This window comes from Barbus barbus (assembly GCF_936440315.1).
Source record: "Barbus barbus genome assembly, chromosome: 5".
NCBI classification, from domain to species: Eukaryota; Metazoa; Chordata; class Actinopteri; order Cypriniformes; family Cyprinidae; genus Barbus; species Barbus barbus.
The window spans coordinates 39,993,050-40,014,655 of record NC_136733.1 but is presented as its reverse complement, the minus strand read 5'-3'; the positions used below and the strand labels follow the sequence as shown (position 1 = coordinate 40,014,655).

The window sequence follows — 21,606 nt, the reverse complement described above, 5'->3', positions numbered from 1 at the left end:
TGAGCTTGGAGATCAGCTTGGAGGGGACTACTGTATTAAATGCAGAACTGAAGTCCATGAACAGCATTCTCACATGTGTGTTTTGACTGTCCAGGTGGGTGAGGGCAGAGTGAAGCGCTGTTGAGATGGCGTCCTCTGTTGACCTATTGTGGCGATAGGCAAATTGGAATGGGTCCAGTGTAGCAGGGAGACAGGATTTTAGGTGGGATGCAACCAGTTTCTCAAAACACTTGGCAATGATGGGGGTGAGTGCAACAGGACGGAAGTCGTTAGGGACCGAGGCAGTGGAATGTTTCGGTACTGGTACGATGGTGGAGGTTTTGAAGATAGTGGGGACAGTTGTTTGGGCCAGGGACAGATTGAAGATGTCCGTGAAGACCTCAGCTAGCTGCTCCGCACAGGCTTTAAGCACACGACCAGGTATTCCGTCAGGGCCAGCTGCCTTCCGTGCATTCACCTTACGCAAAGTGGAGTAAACATCTGATGTGGAGAGAGTGAGAGGCAGTTCACTGGGTTGATGCTCAGCTTTGAGTGAGATCTCCTTATTATTTTGATCAAAACGAGCATAAAAGTGATTGAGCTCGTCTGGGAGGGAGGCAGAGCTGGAGGGGGGCACAGAGTTAGGTGGTTTGTAATCCGTGATAGATTGTATGCCTTGCCACATACGCCGGGGGTCTGAAGAATTGAAGTGATCTTCAATCTTCTGTTTGTGTGTGAGTTTGGCCTGGCAGATACCCTTCCTCAGGTTGGCTCTGGCTGAGCTGTAAGCCTCCTGGTCTCCAGACCTGAAGGCTGCATCTCTTGCTTTGAGCAGGAGGCGAACCTCTCTGTTCATCCAGGGCTTCTGATTGGGGAAGATTTTTATTTTTTTGTGTGTAGTCACTCTGCTCACACAGCTGTTGATGTGCTCCATGACAGAGTTGGTGTAAGTGTCAATGTTAATCTGAGAGTTTGTGGTGGCCTGGGCAGCAAACTCACTCCAGTCTGTGAGCTGGAGTTGATGTTGAAGAGTGGAGTCAGCACCTTCCAGCCAGATTTTAACAGTCCTTGTTGTAGGTTTCACACGTTTGATGACCGGGGTATACTTGGGGAGCAGGAACAAAGAGAGGTGATCAGACTGACCCAGGTGGGGGAGGGGTGTGACTTTGTAGGCATCACTCACATTAGTATAAACGTGGTCCAATGTTTTATGTCCTCTTGTAGTGCAGGAGACATTTTGATTAAATTTAGGGAGAACAGATCTAAGAGTGCAGTGATTAAAGTCCCCAGCAACAATAAAGGCTCCATCCGGGTGCAGGGTTTGTAATTTGCTAATAGCAGCACAGAGTTCTTTCATAGCCACGTTAGCATTAGCGTCCGGAGGTACATAAACTGCAGCAGCAACAATGCAAGTAAACTCACGTGGTAGATAGAATGGCCTGCACTTGATAATCAGGAACTCCAGCTCAGCAGAGCAGTAGGTATCAACAATGACAGAGTCTTTACACCATGATTTATTTACATAAATGCATACTCCACCACCCTTGTTTTTACCAGAGGTTGCTGCTACTTTTAACTCTCTAACCTTGTCTATTCTCCTGAGTGTGTCAGTGTTCGGTCTAACTCACAAGACGACCCTCTCCGTGCTGTTCCTTCTGACAGCTGACGTGACGGTGGCCATTAGGGGTATGTTCGTTACCTGTGCGCATTCAAGGTCGACTGAAACTGACGGAAAGACTTTAAAAGCCGGAGAGCAAACCAACAAGCTTAATAAAAAGCATAAAGCATTAGTCAATGGATCAAACAGTGTTGCAGAAAAGGTTCTGTGGTTGATTTCAGAGATTAGGGCTATCATGAAATCAGGTTTTCACTACATGATTACCATGGCCAAAAGAATTTACAATAATGATATTAGTCCAATATCTACATAAATATGGAGAAAAATAGAAGATCGGTCAAATTCATCTTTAACTAAATTTTGTGTTTTCTCTTTTTTGACCAATAAATCAGTCACACAGTGTCAAACTAACTTTTTTTCAGGTGTGGGTAGAGTGTCTTGCTTCCATCTGTCATCTCCGACAACATGATTTTGTGCATCAGTAGTAACTACACACTGCCTTGTCTGTTTTTGACAGGCAACAACCAGCTTTAAAGTGCAATTCTGCCACCTTCTATGCTGGAGTGTCAACCGAATAGTTATTGGTGCTGGATTATTTACACTATTATCATACGTGTAGTCTTTACATAATATCAATGTTTCATTATTATTATTATTTTTTAACATCAAGGTTAATATGGTATATTGGTACTGGTATATTGAGACATGCACCATAAGCTGACAACAGTTCTTAAAAGAGCATTTTTGTCATAACTGGTTAATTTTTTTCTTTTAGGATAGTTTATTTAATTATTTAACTTAACTTAATTTAAGTCAAACCCAACTCGGACAATTATCAAAAGTATTTTTTTATTGTGAATTTTAATTATCTTCAAAACGCAAGACGTTTTAATTACACTTTATTCATTGAAAGGTTAACATGAACACCAGAACTGCTGAAAACATATACGATTATGTTCATGAAGTATGGAGAAAGATTTCCCCATGCACTTATATAGTCTGTTTGATATGTGAGTGAGCTACAATAAAATATTGTATAACTCTGTGATCGACTGTGATTCTTGTGGTGTAGAATTAGTGACGCCTCTATATTTTGCTTAAAGCTTCACCAACCAAACCTCATTTACTCTGCCAGAAAAAGAGCATGACCAAAATTAACCGTACAAATCCTAGACTATTGTAATGCTTGCGTGTGTTTGTGTGTGTGCCTTTGTGTCAACGGTGTAATGTGAGACAAAGGTTCCTAATTAAGCAGAAATGGCACTTGCTTTTCTGCTAATCAGCTTCTAATGCATTTCAGACATGCTAATGGCTGGATGAACTGCCTTCCTATTTCAGACCAAACAGCCTTTTCCACCCTCGGAGAGCGAGTAAGCATCCACGCAGCCGGCCTGGCTCTCCGTCTGTGTTTTGATCCATCTAAATGGTTTCCTCTCTGTGCTCATATTGAATCACTGACTGGCTGAGCTACAACAGTCTGTAATTCATCGACTGTCACGGACAGCGCTCCCCTGTGTCTATGAAATATTATTATCCTGCTGTAGCGATGTGCCTCAAGAAGGAAATCTCATTGCCGCTGCCACCGTTCCTTTAACCTGGACCAGTCATGAGTATTTGTCATGAATATCCTGTATACCTTCTCCCACGCTTTATATTTTCATTGCTGCCTGTCAGATGCATGTCATTCTGACAGTCTGTGATGTTTTGCTGTGTATGTGTACAGTATAAAGAGCTATTTAGTCCACACATACCTCCATAGAAAAAAAAGCATTGCATTTTCAATGTTCTATCCCTCCTCCACTCTGCTAATTCTTACGAGACAAGCTCTTTCGGTCACAGAGCATTTTAAGCTTAATATAGCGAGCTAAAATGAGTGTCTTTGATATAAATAGGGTCAGTATCAGAACATCTGCCTTTGAAAATATTATAGAGGTCAGCTGTTCCGTTCCAAGGGCCTTATCAGTGTTGGAATGGTACAGATTGGGGATTTTGAAGCATCTAATGGATTTTTTTGGGTTCAAAGGATTAAAAGTGATTGAAGGACATTATTTGATGTCGCTAAATAAGATAGGGGCAGGGGGAATAGTGTTTGCTCATTCCAGCTTTCCGGTCTTTATATTTGATAAATTCCCTTCGTTTGGGGAGTTGGAAATGTAACCTTTGTAATTAGCTTGAAAAAAGCCTGTAACTCATTCAGCTGGCCTCTTCCCTTCGGTTTGAATCTGCAATATTGGTGGTTTGGGTAAAGCGTTTCACGCCCACTTTTGATTGAATCTTCTGCCGTTCCTGATGGAATGAGAGTGGTGTGCCATCACTGCAATCAAAATAATAACAGTTGCGCCCCATGCTTTAGTAAACATTGAAAATGTGTGATATAAATGTCTGCTGTCTGGGAATAGTCTCTCTGTTGATGATTGCACTTGAATTGCTTTCCCGAGGAACCAAGACTCTCAGTAGTAGATGCATTGTGGTATCTCTCTGTTAAGCTTCATATCCTTCCTTGCACTTCCCTCGACGTTATTGCCTTTAAAAGATGCTTTTGAGGTGACACCTCAGTGCTTTTGAAACGGCACACATGTCCCGCTCAGTCAGGACACGCCGTCCATTCTCTCTGATCTTCTGCTTTGTTGTTTGCAGAAGTGTGGCTGCCTGTCCAAGCATGCAGCTTTCCATTTCTTTCTCTCTTTTCTGTCTTTGATGCATCTTTCCTCTTTAACCTCTATTTTTCCAAGTGCCTTTTCTGTTCTTAAGAATTTAGATGTTTTGGGTGACAGATTGCCAGCATAGGTTCATTGAAAAAATGAGCCTCTATCTACATTTTTGTAAAACTCCCAAAACTATGCATTTAATTCACTGCAGTTACCAGCTGAAATGAGCACTAGTGACAATAAAACACTGTTTATTGATTAATAAAGGTGCAATTCCTTGCAAGTAGAACACTTTTACCATAGTACATGATTTGTAAACGAATGCATTTTGAGGTTTGCATGGCATAACCAGCTCCATATGTATGGTTTTCTAATAATGTAGACATGCTTGGTCACTCACCTGGTAAAAGGTTGCACTTGCAATGTGGAGCGCTCGAGTATGAGTCCTGTGAAACACAAATCATGCTAAAAGAGCTTATAGACTTGTAGAAGCAAGCTATTATGCAATGATTAAGCAAGTGCATTTTTATCTCACGTTTGCTTTAGTTAATATTGGTATCGCTTGGGTTTAGTGTATGATTTAATTTATGTACTACATTATTTTCAAACGTTATAGAACACAGGATGTCCGAACAGCCATGAAACAACCAACGTAACAAAATATCGCTAGATTCAGTTCATCAGTTTCGGGTTAAACAGAAACGTGCTTTTAGTGCCACTCATTGGACATTTCACTTTGAAGGTGTAGCGAGAAGTGTGCAAGAAGCAATGCCATTTTGCTGAAATGCCACCACAGAAACGTTTTTTTTTGTCTCAATAAGCTTGTGTTGCCAGTGTAGATTCAGTACATCCAAGAATATTAGTTTGTGCCTCTAGAAATAATTTTATGTACAGCTGTCATTTTTTACTGTTAGAAATCAATCAGCGTTTGATTAACTCAACCCTGACCTTTGCTTACAGTGAATGACTGGTCATTCATCAAGCTCTTACTATCGAATTGTCATTGTATGATCTGTAAAATGAAAATAAGATTCTGAAAGTGTGTTCTCTCTTGTATTTGCTTTTCCAGTGTCTCTTTAGATGCTGATCTTTCCTCTCGGTCGGTGCCTAAAGCAAAGAAAAAGAAGAAGAAGTCACAGAGAAAGAGGAGGAGACACAGGTCAGGCAAAACAAACACAAAGAAATCACATGTGACGACAATTATCTTTTATTCTAAGCAGTCAACAAAACTGACAATGTTTGAAATAATAGCTCCTCTCAGCACCTTTTAGGCGAAAATGTCCCCATTGAAACCCATTAAAACTGCTATTTTTAATCGCAATTTTTGCTGATGCAATTTTGTTAATAGGCTTTCATTCTGTTGGCAAGGCTTTAAAATGAAATTTTTTAAAAAATTTTACCAGATGGTGCCATTTTTTCAGGTTTGGCATATAAAGCAAATACTCGCTTTGTTCCTGTTTTCTGCTTCTGCATATTATAGAGCCAACTGGATAAATAATGCAGCTATAATTGTGTAGGTGTGCTGGTATGAATGTCAGAGTGTGGTTTGTATGTGTGTCATAAAAAAAAAACATTGCGTGTGTGTTGTAATTTTTGAGAGGAAAAACTCTACTGTAAATCACAAATCCAACCACTGTGTGCACCAGCGGAGTTTTGCTGGCATCTAATGGAGAAAATTTGGTACTGCGCCCAAACTAAATTTTACTGAAAGCTAATTTTTGGAACTTGTTTAGATTTATGGCTTTGATTTTCTAGCAGGTTTAGAGTTCAACATGTTTCATAAAATATGTATTTTATATAAAATATTAATAATATAACATCTTTTTTTGGTTTCACCTTTTAAACTTTTTTTTTTTACTTCAACAATAATCTGCCATGAGTCTTCTTTAAAATGAGACTAAACGTAACTCTGTGCTCCCAAGCTTCAAATTTTTATGTCCGTTTTTTGACATGGACATTTTTGTCCACTATGGACCTATGTGTTTCTTTTTTTTTATTGATGCACAAGGGTTAAGTATATTCAATTATTTAAAAGCCTTTGGAACACATTCCAACATATTCATATAGGCAAAAATGTTTTACGTGTTTACGCTACATGTGACCATATTTGATCTTCCAGATCTCCCTCCTGCAGTCCATCACCTGTGAGGAAGAAGAAGAAAAAGAAGAGCTCAAAGAAAAGGAAGCGACATAGGTAGTGATTGATTTTCACATCAGATCGCATTTGGAGGTTTGCTTTTCGTACACTTTGCTGGTGTGGTGTGTGTTTTTTGTCATGACTGCCTTTAAAGTCAGCTCCTCTCTGCCTCCAGGTCTGCGTCAAGGAAGGGACGGCACAGGTGAATTTTATATTTGTTTAATATTTCGCTTGTTATTAGTGCTCTTTCCTAGAATAAAGGGCACAGTGCTTTTCACAAAGTACAGATAATGCCTGATGATTATTGTGAAGTATTCTTAAGTAGTTTATGGCTCCCCAGAGGAAGATTTTATTGCTCAGAGTTCCTCTTTCATAGCTCAGGAGACTGAAGTTATGTATCATTTGAGTATCCACTTTGTCTCAGATGTTTCTCCTACAATTCTTTAAGAGATTAAAAAGGCACAATTATTGACATACTGTAAGAATATGGGGATCTGTACACACAGGATCCATTTAATTCTATTGTTTTCTAGCAGAAACAGCGAAGATATCTCACCTGTTTATTTTCTTTCCTGCGGGACCTTTAATTTAAACCTAATCAATAGTTTTCCTCCTATTTTACAGTGGCTCGAGTCCCAGATGTAAAAGAAAGGAGGACAAAAAGCATAAAAAGAGGTTGGTGAATTAACAATTAATAATTTAAAATCCATTAGCTCACACTTCAGTTGAAAGAATTCAAGCACTGACATTTTATTGAGTTATATTCAAGTTCCTCTGTGGTTTATCATTTAGTGTCAAAAGCTTAATGCATTCCACAGTATAAGGCACCTGCGTGACCTCTTATGCACGAGAGTCACATGCTCTAGATTAGATTACGGTGTATTGACAGCCGCACTGTAGTGCACCTCAGCTCCTCTCAGAGAGTGCTGTTACTGGCTGCTTTTGTCGTGTGGTCTCTCAAACTGAAGGAGGCTGGTGCAGTCTGAGTGCAAAGTCTGAAAGCAGCCAGAGAGACAGAAACATGAACCAATTTCACGGCGCTAGTCTGCTGCACACACAGCCAGAGAAGAAGTGTCTCGCTGGGCTTCTGATCCTCGAAACGCTCAGGTTTTGTGAGTGTGTTAAATCAGTGGATCTCAAGTGGTATTGCTTCACGACCCAGTACTCTAAATTATGTGTCCTTTGCAACTGAATTGCACTTGTACTGAAACTGTTTACATAGGCTTTAATTAATTCCTGTATTTTATTGATTTATTCGACATTTTATGATATACTGATGCTGAGGACGATTTAGGAAATAGTCAGGACATGAGAATCTTATTTGCAAAAATCTGATATTGTTATTTCTGAAGTGTTAAATGATATTGATAAGTTGCTTAAGAAACATTAGTTTTTTTTATCAGTTTTGCTTAATATTTTTTTGGAAATCTTGATTCTATGTCAAAAGAGCAGAAATGGAACTACAGTCACTTTTTATGAATTTAATGCATATTTGTGGAAAGCCTTTAGAAAAAATCTTACTGCCCCCAAACTTTGAATGATACTGTATGTTATTCTACAAAAGTGTTTTATTTAATCTTGTAAATATTCATATTCCACCACAGAAATTAGGAAAAATGAATGTCAATTAATTAATTATGTATTTCTCATAAAGTACTCTTATACACTAAGAAATCAGGGCTCACACAATTTTGAAATCTCTGGTAACCCTTTGGCCAGGCACTCTTCAGATTTTGGTAGCCAAAAATTAATTTAACTAGCCAAAATAATAATAATAATAATAATACTTTTTTATATAGAAAATTAGGTAGTGTCGAAATGTCAATCAAAAATATTTTCACAAATATCAAGGAAGGATTTTTTTTACTATTTACAGCGTATATGCAAATTAAAAATTAAGAAATCAATATAAGGTTTTTTTTTATTACCCTTTTTAAGACCTGCACAAATAAAATGAACACCGTATGAGTAGGGTTGGGCAATGTCTATGGTAGCATATTAAACCAAATATTACACGATTTACAGTTCAGATACAAGTTTTCACCAAAAAATAAATAAATAAATAAATCTTGATAAACATCTCATTTCAGCCTTTAAACCATTAAGAAAATGGGATGAGTCAAGCATATACTGTAACGGGGCGAACAAGACGTGAGACATACGGATCCAAGTGCAAGCTTTTATTAATAAACATAGTCAATAAACAGGCAGGATCAAACAACGGCAAACAGGTATGGTACGGGCAAGACACAGAGCAATTCTAGGGCTAGTCAGAGTCAACGATCGGCGAACAATATCCAACAGGGCAAGGCAGAGAGATAACCCAGGTGTACGAGCAGTAGTCCAAGAGAGGTGCAAACAGAGTCCAAACGGCAAGGCAAAGGGGTAAATCCAGGAAACGCGGGCAAGAATCAAAACACTAGAAAAACACACAAGACAAGACTATGACAACAAAGTGGGTTCCGTATCGCAGCTAAAACTAGGAAATTTATAAATGCAGAACAATACTGGAACTAAACAGAAAAACACAGAATGGCTCGGTAAGGCAGCTAACACTAGGGGAGTGATAAATATAATACAATACTCGGCAGAGAGGAAGAGGAAGTCCATGGTTTATGTAGGGTGTGTGATCAGTGCAATCAGCTGTGTGTCGTCAGTGCAATGGATGATGGGAATTGTAGTCTGAGGTGGCGTGCAACAGTTAGTGTGGTGCAAGAGTCCATGTGGTGAGCAAGTGACCTCTGGTGGTGAGTTAATGGAAGTTCATAGACCAGATTCATGACATATACATTATCATATTAATTTAAAACATATATCTTAGTGTCTTAATTGTTTAGATTTTTAGAAGGCACATTAGCTTCTTTCACATTTACAATTTTGTTTGGTGCTTTAAAAATATGGGTCGATATTCGTATTGGTCTGAACATAAATGGCAGACGGGCTTACTGAAAATGCAAATCACTGATCTGTATAATGATCAGTGATGCACATTCATTCTCTGCCAGCAGGTGGCACTTTTGGAACGACAGAAATATAGTGGTTTCCCGGTAATGGCTGCACACAAAGCAGTCCTTTGCTCATAAATGCTGCTTTATCAGGCATTATAGGAAAGATGGAATAAATGCCAGAAATAAATGCCAGAAATAAATTCCATCGAAATTCTTCTGAAGACAGTCGGTTCCCTTCAGAGATACATTCATATAAAAACACCCGCGCCATATTTTGACTTTTAGACCACATTATACTCAATGAAATCAAAGCCTTTTGAAGTTTAATCATGACATTAAGCTGTATTGTAATTCTTATCTTGCAGTCCCCAAATGTAAGACTTCTTGAAATTATAATTAAGAAATTTCTTTTCTTAATAAAGACTTTTATGGCCTTAAATTTAATTCCACTAAATTTAAGACTTTTTAAGGACCTGTGGGAACCCTGTATTTAAGATACAGGGTGGTGATACATTTTGGTAGCCCGACTGGTAGAAACAATAGCCCTGGACATCAGGCTAGCGATTTCGCGAGCCCTGGGGATATAGTTGTGGTAGCTGTTTCAAGTTGACTTTAACGGAAAAAAAAGAGATGTCTCAAAAAGTGTCTCGAAAGTTGTGAAAACTGCATATTAAGATCCTTATCACTGTCCTCAAAACATAGAATCAGTAATAGCATTAATTCATACAGCCTGTGTAAATATAGACTTAAAAAAAACAGTACTAAAAAAAACACCTTAATGTTTATCTCTTAATGGAATCTACTAGCTGTAAAAGCTGCTGTTTAATGTGTATTAATTTTACATCAATCTATTAAACATAGTCTGCTCTTTCATAATGTATTGTTGTCGGGCAGCTGAATTAAGTTTTAAACTTTAATTGAAATCACTCAGCAATCTCATGTAATTCTGCACTCAAATACTGAACGTGCTACTAAACTGTCTCCATTTCAGACTCAATTAACACTGTTTTACATGTGCCACATTAAATTATAACACTTCAGAGACATTCACACAAAAAGCTCTTACTCTTGCTATGGTGTTGTGTCATGTTTTTTCTTGTCTTATGGCATTGTAATTACTCTTTCACTCACTGCTTGCTCTCTCTTTCTCTCTCTATCACTGTCTTGATAAGATAAGAGGTGTAATGGGAATGTGATGTAAATTCAAGTCTCGATTTTGCTGTCCCAGCACAAAATAGCAGAATATGTGGGTGGGATATGTATGTCTCTGTTGGTTACCCTTCAGGGCAAGGAGCCACTCTCATCGCAGACACCGGCGCCGGAAAGCAGAAATTAGGAGTTCTTCCTGCATGGAAAACAGGTACAGTGGTGACCTTACGACTGAATAATTGGGAGGAAGCCAAATTTAAATAAAATCCATGGCTGAGTCTAAAACCGAAGGCAGCTGCTATGTTGTCCAGTCTGTCAGTGGCATTATAACATCACATTTAATGATCTAAAACAAATTTAAATAAGAATAGAATAGAATAGAATAGAATAGAATAGAATAGAATAGAATAGAAAATCTAAAACCGAAGACAGCTGCTATGCTGTCCAGTCTATCAGTGGCATTATAATCACATTTAATGATATAAAACAAATTTAAATAAGAATAGAATAGAATAGAATAGAATAGAATAGAATAGAATAGAATAGAATAGAATAGGGAGTCAGCCGAAGACAGCTGCTATGCTGTCCATTCTATCAGTGGCATTATAATCACATTTAATGATCTAAAACAAATTTAAATAAGAATAGAATAGAATAGAATAGAGTCTAAAACCGAAGGCAGCTGCTATGTTGTCCAGTCTATCAGTGGCATTATAACATCACATTTAATGATCTAAAACAAATTTAAATAAGAATAGAATAGAATAGAATAGAATAGAATAGAATAGAGAGTCTAAAACCGAAGACAGCTGCTATGCTGTCCAGTCTATCAGTGGCATTATAATCACATTTAATGATCTAAAACAAATTCAAGTAAGAATAGAATAGAATAGAGTCTAAAACCGAAGGCAGCTGCTATGTTGTCCAGTCTATCAGTGGCATTATAACATCACATTTAATGATCTAAAACAAATTTAAATAAGAATAGAATAGAATAGATAGAATAGAATAGAATAGAGAGTCTAAAACCGAAGGCAGCTGCTATGTTGTCCAGTCTAACAGTGGCATTATAACATCACATTTAATGATCTAAAACAAATTTAAATAAGAATAGAATAGAATAGAATAGAATAGAATAGAATAGAATAGAATAGAATAGAATAGAATAGAGAGTCTAAAACCGAAGGCAGCTGCTATGTTGTCCAGTCTATCAGTGGCATTATAACATCACATTTAATGATCTAAAACAAATTTAAATAAGAATAGAATAGAATAGAATAGAATAGAATAGAATAGAATAGAGAGTCTAAACCCGAAGACAGCTGCTATGCTGTCCAGTCTATCAGTGGCATTATAACATCACATTTAATGATCTAAAACAAATTCAAGTAAGAATAGAATAGAATAGAGAGTCTAAAACCGAAGGCAGCTGCTATGCTGTCCAGTCTATCAGTGGGATTGTAACATCACATTTAATGATCTAAAACAAATTCAAGTAAGAATAGAATAGAATAGAATAGAATAGAATAGAGAGTCTAAAACCGAAGACAGCTGCTATGTTGTCCTGTCTATCAGTGGCATTATAACATCACATTTAATGATCTAAAACAAATTCAAGTAAGAATAGAATAGAATAGAATAGAGTAGATTAGATTAGAATAGAGAGTCTAAAACCGAAGACAGCTGCTATGTTGTCCAGTCTATCAATGACATTATAACATCACATTTAATGATCTAAGTCAAATTCAAGTAAGAATAGAATAGAATAGAAGTTTGTGAGCACACTCATTCACCTGCACATTCCCACATTCATACGGATTAGAACGTTCGTATTCGGAACATTTTAAATGACCGTTCCAAACATTTTTAAAAAATAATTATTTTTTTTGGGGGGGGGGGGGGGGGGGGGGGGGGGGTTGAGCGGCCAGAGATATTTATGGCTTCATGCTGGCCAGTCAGGTTTTTATCTTATCAGTGAGTGTCCGGTGGCACTGTGGCGATGACTGATAAAGGTAGAGGTGACACAGTGGAAACTCTTTTATCTGCCTCTCACAGCTGATGTCCAACATTTGGCGTGTAGATCAATGGAAACGGGAAAGGGAATGAAATTTGAAATCTCGCCCCCATGGACAGTTGCGCCTCTTTGGAGTGGGTTGTGGGGTGATGGGGTTGAGGTACTGTAGAGATGGAGCACTGTAGGGAATAGTGTTGAAATAAAGTTTCAGGTTTAAATCTGTTTCCTTTGATAGTAGGCGTCAGTGAAGAATGCCTGTAAAGCATATAAATGTCAATCCTGCTGATTGCCCATGTACAGAGATTATGAAAAATGCTCTAACAAGTTAGGACTTTGGAGTACACGCTTCCTTATTGCACAAATGAGTGTAGTTTATGAGATGTAAAATAAGACCATTTTGTACTGGGTCAAAGGCATATTTAAAAAAAAAAACATTTTGAATTAGAGTAATCACAGACACAGTTTTTAATGCATTAAATTGGCCTCAAATGCTCTCCCAGGTGTCACATTACTTCATCGGTCCTTCATACAAAAGCCGCTCTCATTCTCATTTCTGCCATTTTCAAGACCGGAGAAAAACGCGCTCAGGTTTCAAATTGAAATAAGCTTAAGCTGGAGGTGATTGCTTTTAAATCCCTGTCTGATCTCTCCATTATTTGGAATTTCTTAGGGATATTCAAAGGACGAAATCATTATAGAAAGCGAGCACAGTGAAGCTTTACATGGTTTCAGGAGCTGAAAAGGCACAGAGAGCCCACTCATGCCACACAACAGGAACAATGGCCATCAGTTCCCATTCCGGTGAATCCTCATTCACTTCACAAAGACCTATTACAGATAATCTATGTCCTGAGCTGGTATAATTGGCATGTCCTTTCATAGGAAACCGTTCTATTCCACCTTAAGCCTGTGCAGATCAGAGGAACTAGCCGATCATGGAAGACAATGAAATAGAAGTCTGCATGTCTCCAATTGTTTAAATAAATGGACATTAGCTGGATCTCTCTTCAACTGGTATTTCAGCAGGAATATAATATTGGTCGATTCAGAAGCTTTTGCATAATGGATTCCTTAGACAAAGTGCTTCCTTTTTTTACACTTTTTGCCACTTCCTTTGATGCTTCTGCCTGCAGTGACATTTTCCATATGTTAACCTGTGGAGGATTCACCTTTCCACCTCACTGCCCAGACTCTGTAGAAAGGGATAACTGACGAATGACTGTTATACCTTCTCTGTCCCACATTATGATTTTATTGTTACTGTTGTAAAGGTGCTGTGAGCATTATCTTGATAAGCTGAAAGGTTTCTACTTACAGTATTATGTATATTTAATGTGAATATGAATATTTTAATTCCTCCTTGAGGTGAAGGGGCCGTTTAACAATGATTTCAATTGCTTTGTAGATATGAAGATTGTGAAAAATCTGGTTTGCAAGACGGTGGCCATTCATCAGCTGTCCATGGAGGCAACGCATGCAGGTCGGCAATCAAGCTGACCAGTAAAATCTCCTCTAAGTGCTGCTGCCACTTTTCTGAACGCACCGTAAGTGTTACTGATGGCTACCTGATGCGCTTACAGCGCCAAACTCTTGCTCAGTTTAAGGCCCTCGTGAAACCATTGATTATTTTTGCTTAATAGGTGTCAAGACGACAAAAGCTATGTTGTTTTACACATAACTAATGGATTTTAAAGTCAGCAAGTGCACATTTTTCCCCCATGGAAAAATATTTATTGTGATTTATGTGACTTTTAGCAAGTTGTTTAGTTCTTTTACAATAACAGTGGGTAGCATTTGGATTGAAGCTAGCCATAGTTAAGCATAAAGGTATAACAGTTTTAATTCTCACAGATGAAGTTTTTCTACAGTCCGTTTTGTTTAGAAAATTGGCTAATATTGCATTGCCATTTGCTTTTTAATAGGAACAATAATCATCATTGTAGCAATGCCTTTGAGTGAGGTTATTGTTGTGGTTGGAATTTTTAACCAATATGAGATTTGCATATTGAACACATGCTTGACACACAATTTAAACTTAACTTAATTAACTTTTTAACGAGAGTGCTTTTCGAGTGATTTCCGCTCTCAGTAATTACACTTGTTAAAAGCGACATGCAACCTACTGCCACACTCTAACTGCATCCCTCCAAGCAGAAATATCAAACATCATTCAATAAATAAAAGTTCACCATCGCTAAAGAACATGGTGCAGGGGAGTAGTCATATGATGTCATAATTAACATAAACCTATATACTGCTTCATGGATTTTCTAACATTACATTCAGTAAGCTTTTAAATAAACTTTTGTATCTTTGGTGATCGTTTGTATGCGCAGAAGATAAATCACTTTTCCTGACATAATCATTATAGTTACACTAATTGCATTCTCTAATCTTTTAATCACTGCTAACAGTCTTGTGCCATCATATTTAAAGATGGTCCAGAATGTGAAGAAAATATTTCTTCCATTGTTTTTTTTTTTATTTGTATTTTGAAAGTGCTTAAACTATAGATGTTGACATAAATGTCTTTGAAAAGTCTCTCTTTTCAAGAAAAATTGTTTTTTGTATTTTTTAGATACATTTTATTGCACGGTTGGTTAGCAGTGGCCTTTTTCTGTTTCAGTAAAACATGCTTTGCTCTGGTGCGGTTTGTTTTATATACTGAAGCTTGTAAGCTACTGAAGCTACAAAAAGCTGATGATCTTTACATAACCTGCACATAATTGTTTCAGTCTCACTTCACAGCTAGATCATTACAAATAACCACCGGGCTCTGTCAGAGTTGTGCAAATTCTACCACAAACCAGAGTTTGATTGCTTTTTGTGCCACTGTAGCAAACTAGAACTTTATTGAAGTTGAGCAGCTTCTTTCCATTTTCCACGAAGGATGCAGAGTCTGTTTGAATTTGTTCCATCAGTCCCACAACAGAAAATGAGAACTCATTTAAGACCTACAGGTGCACAACAAAGGTAAAGAAAAAGGCTCATGCCGGTTTGTGGCAGAGCGGAGTTGGATTTAAAGAAGAGAGGGTTGTTGTCTTTTTCTTGCACTTTACCACTCTAATGATGCACTTATGTCACCCGCTCTTCCCTTTTTCTTACACCTTACCTACTTAAGGAGGAAGTCTTGATTGGTAAGTCGATGCTATCCGCAGATTTAGGGACTTACTGTAGGCCGCTGGTGGACTGTAAAATCTCTTCCGACAGGGTACTAAAGCAGAAACATGTTCTTTTTGTTTCTCTCAAGGATTTTACCTAGTTAGAGTGATGGAGATATTTCTTTTGTCTGCAACCCTTTTCATATAATTATATAATTTTTTACTTAAGCCCATTCTGTGATGTCTGTTCAATGTTCTTTAAAGGAAAAGTACTTTCAAATTGGGGATTTCTGTTTCCTTTTTCTCTCTCTTTCTTCTAACATAAAAGTAGCTGGAAGTTTATTCATGTAGGTTCTTTTCTTTTCTCTTTTTTGATCTGTCTCGTTCATTAGCATTGGTTCATTGTTTATTTTCTCTCTTCAGTCTCTATTTCATTAGTTTCTTTTGTAAGAGTTCTTGCTTTGTTCTTCTCCTTTTCAAATTTCTCGCATGTGACAGATCTGCATGGCATTTTTAATCTTTTAGTTTCTGTCCCAAAAAAAAAAAAAACTTGATTAATTTCCTCTCTGTGCTCTGTAGGGACATGTGTGCCTTTTAAAGAGTGCTGAAACTGCATCATGCAGATTGCAGATTATTGATGCGGCCTTGATTTTCTTTAGAAAAACAACAACTTTGCTTTGTCTGCTCGCAGGTCTCGCCATCACGTCCTGGGGTTGAGGGTTTAAACAAAATGGTGATCGTCCAGGACTCGATATCCAATAAGGGCAAAGGACATGCCGATTACGATTCGGGAAATGACACGGCCTCTCCACCGTCAAGTAAAACGGGCATCACAAAGTCAAAGGTGTCCGGAAACGGAAAGTTCTCATGTCAGGATCAGACATCTCCTGAGAAGCTTAGGCTAGCCGACAGGGACACTGCCTCAGATTCAGGCAACTCTCTAACCAGCTATGACTCTCTGAGTAAACCAATGCTCAAAGAAAACACCCTTCACAGCTCTGTCTTCAACAAGTTCAAAGGGTGAGTCTGTACTGAATGCATTTTACATTAACTTTGCATCTGTCTGAATTCATTCTATTACAGTTACAGTAAGTAAACAGAATATATGCTATACATTAAATGTATCACTGTCTAAAACACTATTAAACCATGACATAAACATTAACAATATCTTTCCAGCGTAAGTGTAGAATTTTGGATGTAGGACTTGACTTGACTTGACTCTGTTCATCAATCTGCACTGGCTACCAATAGCCGCTCGCAATAAATTCAAGGCATTAATGTTTGCCTACAAAACCACCACTGGCTCTGCACCCCTTTACCTAAATTCAGTTCTTCAGACCTATGTGCCCCTAGAAGCTTGCATTCTGCAAGTGAACAACGCATTATTGTGCCATCCCAAAGAGGCACAAAATCACTTTCACGGACTTTTACATTAACTGTTCCCTCCTGGTGGAATGACCTGCCCAACTCAATCCCAGCAGTCCTTAGCCATCTTCAAGAAATGGCTAAAAACTCATCTCTTCCATCTTTATTTGACCCTCTAACTCCAACACTCTCTATTCTAATTCTATTTTATCTATCTGTCTTCTTTTTATTAAAAAACAATCAAACAAAACACACACACACACACACTTGACCCTCTATCAATTGCATATTTATTCTCTAACTGCTAGCTTTTCTTGAAAAACTAACATTAGCTTTCTTTTTTCTATTCTATCTACTCTTTTTCTTAAAAAAAGAAAATCCTTGCTACGTGTACTGCGTTAGGCTAACCGAGACTTGTCATAGCACTTTCATGTGGTTTTGATTGCGTCTATTGTCTTCATTTGCTAAATGACTAAATGTAAATGTAAATAAAGTAAATAAATAACTTCCCTCTTCTAATTGCAGTGAAGAAGCGGGTAGGTGCTCTGATTTGGAGAAGACACAGCCCCCAGGTGTCGTCACTGATAGGAATCAGAGTCCATCGTATTATAGATATCAGGATCGAGCGAGATCCCGCAGCAGAAGCATATCATCCCAAAGCAGATACTCAGGGCGCTATTCCAGAAGCCGATCCCTGTCCTCAGGGAGGAGGTGGGTCACGCAGCTGCTGTTCATTATAGAAACCACAACTCTGATTTGAAGCTTTGGATTTAGTTGCAAACTGGTATTTTTGAATCTGACAATATCATCTCCCTCGGCTCATTTACAGATCATATTCCCGTTCATCCAGTTATTCGCTGGATTCCCGGAGAGACAGTCTGTCTAGTGCGAGCAGTTACCGCAGTTTAAATCACTCACGGTGCACACTAAACAGGTGAATTTCAGCTAAAAGAAGAAGTGTTTATCTAAAATAATTGTTTGATTAACACATACATGCTCACATCTTTCGTGTGTGGATGAAAAGATTTCGAGAGCGGAAAAGACACTGCAGTTCCTGCAAGAGCAGAAAGCACAGCAGGAGAAGACCTTGTTCTCCAATGAGGAAGAGAAGAAGAGATTCCCCCAGTCACCTGGAAGCCCGTAGAATTACAAGGTCTGTTCTTACAGAACTACTAGTGTTACAATACAAGCTTACAACCTACTGTATGAATCACGATTAACTGCTCTGCCGATCTTCCTTTGGAGATCTGGGTTTACTGATTGTGCGGGCAAATCTGTGGAAAACTGCAGAATGGATTTAAACACTGTAAAATGTTTAAACTGAGCTAAGAATATATTAGTAGAATTCTAATTGGTAGCTGAAGGCGTTATCAAATTAGCAAAAATATTTAACAGATTAAAATGCAAGTGGCAGGAATGTCAGTATTCAAATTCTTTCTGCTTGCATCCTCAAGGGAAACAAGTTAATTATTCAAATTAATGTTTATATATATATATATATATATATATATATATATATATATATATATATATATATATATATATATATATATATATATATATATATATATATATACACTCACCGGCCACTTTATTAGGTACACCTGTTCAATTGCTTGGTAACACAAATTGCTAATCAGCCAATCACATGGCAGTAGCTCAATGCATTTAGGTATCTAGATGTGGTGACGACGACTTGCTGAAGTTCAAACGAGCATCAGAAAGGGGAAGAAAAGGGATTTAAATTACTTTGAATGTGGAATGGTTGTTGGTGCCAGACGGGCTGGTCTGAGTATTTCAAAAACTGCTGATCTACTGGGATTTTCACGCACAACCATCTCTAGGGTTTACAGAGAATGGTCCGAAAAAGAGAAGATATCTAGTGACCGGCAGTTGTGTGGACGAAAATGCCTTGTTGATGTCAGAGGTCAGAGGAGAATGGGCAGACTGGTTAGAGATGATAGAAAGGCAACAGTAACTCAAATAACCACTCGTTACAACCAAGGTATGCAGAATACCATCTCTGAACACACAACACGTCGAACCCTGAAGCAGATGGGCTACAGCAGCAGACCACACCGGGTGCCGCTCCTGTCAGCTAAGAACAGGAAACGGAGGCTACAATTCACACAGGCTCACCAAAATTGGACAATAGAAGATTGGAAAAGCGTTGCCTGGTCTGATTAGTCTCGATTTCTGCTGCGACATTCTGATGGCATGGTCAGAATTTGGCGTAATGAACATGAAAGCATGGATCCATCCTGCCTTGTCTCAACGGTTCAGGCTGGTGGTGGTGGTGTAATGGTGTGGGGGATATTTTCTTGGCACACTTTAGTCCCCTTAGTACCAATTGAGCATCGTTTAAACGCCATAGCCTCCCTGAGTATTGCTACTGACCATGTCCATCCCTTTATGACTACAGTATACCCATCTTCTGATGGTTACTTCCAGCAGGATAATGCACCATGTCACAAAACTCAAATCATCTCAAACTGGTTTCTTGAACATGACAATGAGTTAACTTTACTCAAATGCCCTCCACAGTCACCAGATCTCAATCCAATAGAGCATCTTTGGGATGTGGTGGAACGGGAGATTCGCATCATGGATGTGCAGCCGACAAATCTGCAGCAACTGCGTGATGCTATCATGTCAATATGCACCAAAATCTCTGAGGAATGTTTCCGACACCTTGTTGAATCTATGCCACGAAGAATTAAGGCAGTTCTGAAGGCAAAAGGGGGTCCAACCCGGTACTAGCAAGGTGTACCTAATAAAGTTGCCAGTGAGTGTATGTGTGTGTATATATATATATATATATATATATGTATGTGTGTGTATAAACATTAATTTGAAGAAATTAATTTATATAAGAAATTAATATATATAGTGTTTTTGGTTTTAATTTATTCCTGTGATGCAAAGCTGAATTTCATCAGTCATTCCTCCAGTCTCCAGTGTCACATGATCCTTCAGAAATTATTCTAATATGCTGATTTGCTGCTCAAGAAACATTTATCTTTTTTGTGATAAACATTTTTTATTTTCCAAGAAACACTAACATGCATGGGAAAGGAATAAAAAAACATGACAAAGTATAAAGATATACAACTGTATACAACACAGTCCTGGAAAAAAAGGAAAAATTGAATTACAATAGTAAAATCGAGAGATAAAGTAATATTTCTTAATATTATTAAAAACAGTCATGCTTTTTAATATTTTTGTGGAGACCTTGATTATTTTTGATAAAATGAAAGTTCAATAGAACATCGTTTATTTGAAATCTTTTGTATCTTTTATAAAAAAAAAAACATATTTGCTGTGACTTTTAATCAATTTAATGCATCTTTGCTGATTATATGCATTAATGTCTTCAAAACAAATCTCTAAATCGTGTGACACTGAAGACTGGAGTAAAGAAAAAGAGACAAAAGTGCAAAGTGTCCTAAAAACAGACCAAAGAGCAGACTTTCAGCCCATGCTTTCTTCAGTGCTCATGAAAGTTTTGGTCTGACACTTTGGCACTTTTGGCACTTTTTCACTTTTGCATATGTAAAATAAAATATATTTTTGATAGACCTTTTTTAGATTGTATTTTCTCAGTGTGCGGACAACTTCAGCTACTTTGTGTTTTTTTCCCCATTCAGAATGATGTATTAAAAGTAAAGTAAAGTCGTGACGTATTGTCAAGTATGGTGACCCATACTCGAAATTGGTGCTCTGCGTTTAACCCATCCAAGTGCACACACACAGCAGTGAGTAGTGAACAAATCCACACACACACACACACACACCGTGAACACACACCCGGAGCAGTGGGCAGCCATGCTGCAGCGCCCGGGGAGCAATTGGGGGTTCGGTGCCTTGCTCAAGGGCACCTCAGTCGTGGTATTGAGGGTGGAGAGAGCGCTGGACATTCCCTCCCCCCACCTACAATTCCTGCCGGCCGGGGGCTCGAACTCGCAACCTTTCGATTACGAGTCCGACTCTCTAACCATTAGGCCACGACTTCCCCCTTAACAATAACATGTCATTGTTTGTATTCTCTTTCCTGCACAGTGCCAGAAAGAGGCCGATCCCCTACTACCGTCCCAGTCCCTCGGTCAGCAGCCGATCCTCCAGCCTCCTGTCCTGGCATCTCTTTTCTCTCAATCGCAGTCGAACTCGCAGCCGTTCACGGAGTCGCAGTCGCAGTCACACTTACGCGTCATATAGGAGCTACAGTCGCAGCTCATCGTGGAACTCTATGTACAGCAGACACAGTCGCAGTCGGAGCAGAAGCTATGACTCAGTAGTGAGCTACAGCAGAGCCCGTCGCTAATTTACAGAAGAACCAGATGCCAGAATGCTGAGCTACAGCACAATCCCAGGACCACATCTCACTGTAACTGGAAGTGAAATGGAGCAGCGCTGAGAACATGCTGTGCTTAGATGTGGAACACCAGGCAGTGACAGGATCGTCTGTTCAGTGTCAGATAAGACTGAAGCTTTCCATATTGTTGTGTACTAAACTGTGTGCTTTCATCCATCCCGCTCAAAGGAAAACGTGTCTATCAATCACAAAGCCTGCTGTTGTAGGAAAGACCGGACCGGGAGATTCAATATGTGAGTTCTGCTATACCTTTTCTCATAGGTGTGAGG

The 21,606-nt window shown here is 38.5% G+C and overlaps 1 protein-coding gene across 1 annotated transcript in view; it reads left to right on the top strand.

Annotated features, from left to right (window-relative positions):
- The window catches only part of srrm4 (serine/arginine repetitive matrix 4), a gene marked incomplete at both ends in the record, with an annotated part of 54,091 nt that extends 32,805 nt beyond the window's left edge, over positions 1 to 21,286 (top strand). Inside the window, 11 exons of the mRNA XM_079416725.1 lie at positions 5,315 to 5,404; positions 6,365 to 6,439; positions 6,558 to 6,584; positions 7,007 to 7,057; positions 10,616 to 10,690; positions 13,899 to 14,037; positions 16,286 to 16,614; positions 17,488 to 17,673; positions 17,792 to 17,896; positions 17,987 to 18,115; positions 21,025 to 21,286. Coding sequence (XP_079272851.1) covers positions 5,315 to 5,404; positions 6,365 to 6,439; positions 6,558 to 6,584; positions 7,007 to 7,057; positions 10,616 to 10,690; positions 13,899 to 14,037; positions 16,286 to 16,614; positions 17,488 to 17,673; positions 17,792 to 17,896; positions 17,987 to 18,115; positions 21,025 to 21,286 — 1,468 coding nt within the window. The remainder of the gene's footprint in view (positions 1 to 5,314; positions 5,405 to 6,364; positions 6,440 to 6,557; positions 6,585 to 7,006; positions 7,058 to 10,615; positions 10,691 to 13,898; positions 14,038 to 16,285; positions 16,615 to 17,487; positions 17,674 to 17,791; positions 17,897 to 17,986; positions 18,116 to 21,024) is intronic.
- Between the last annotated feature and the right edge of the window lie 320 nt (positions 21,287 to 21,606).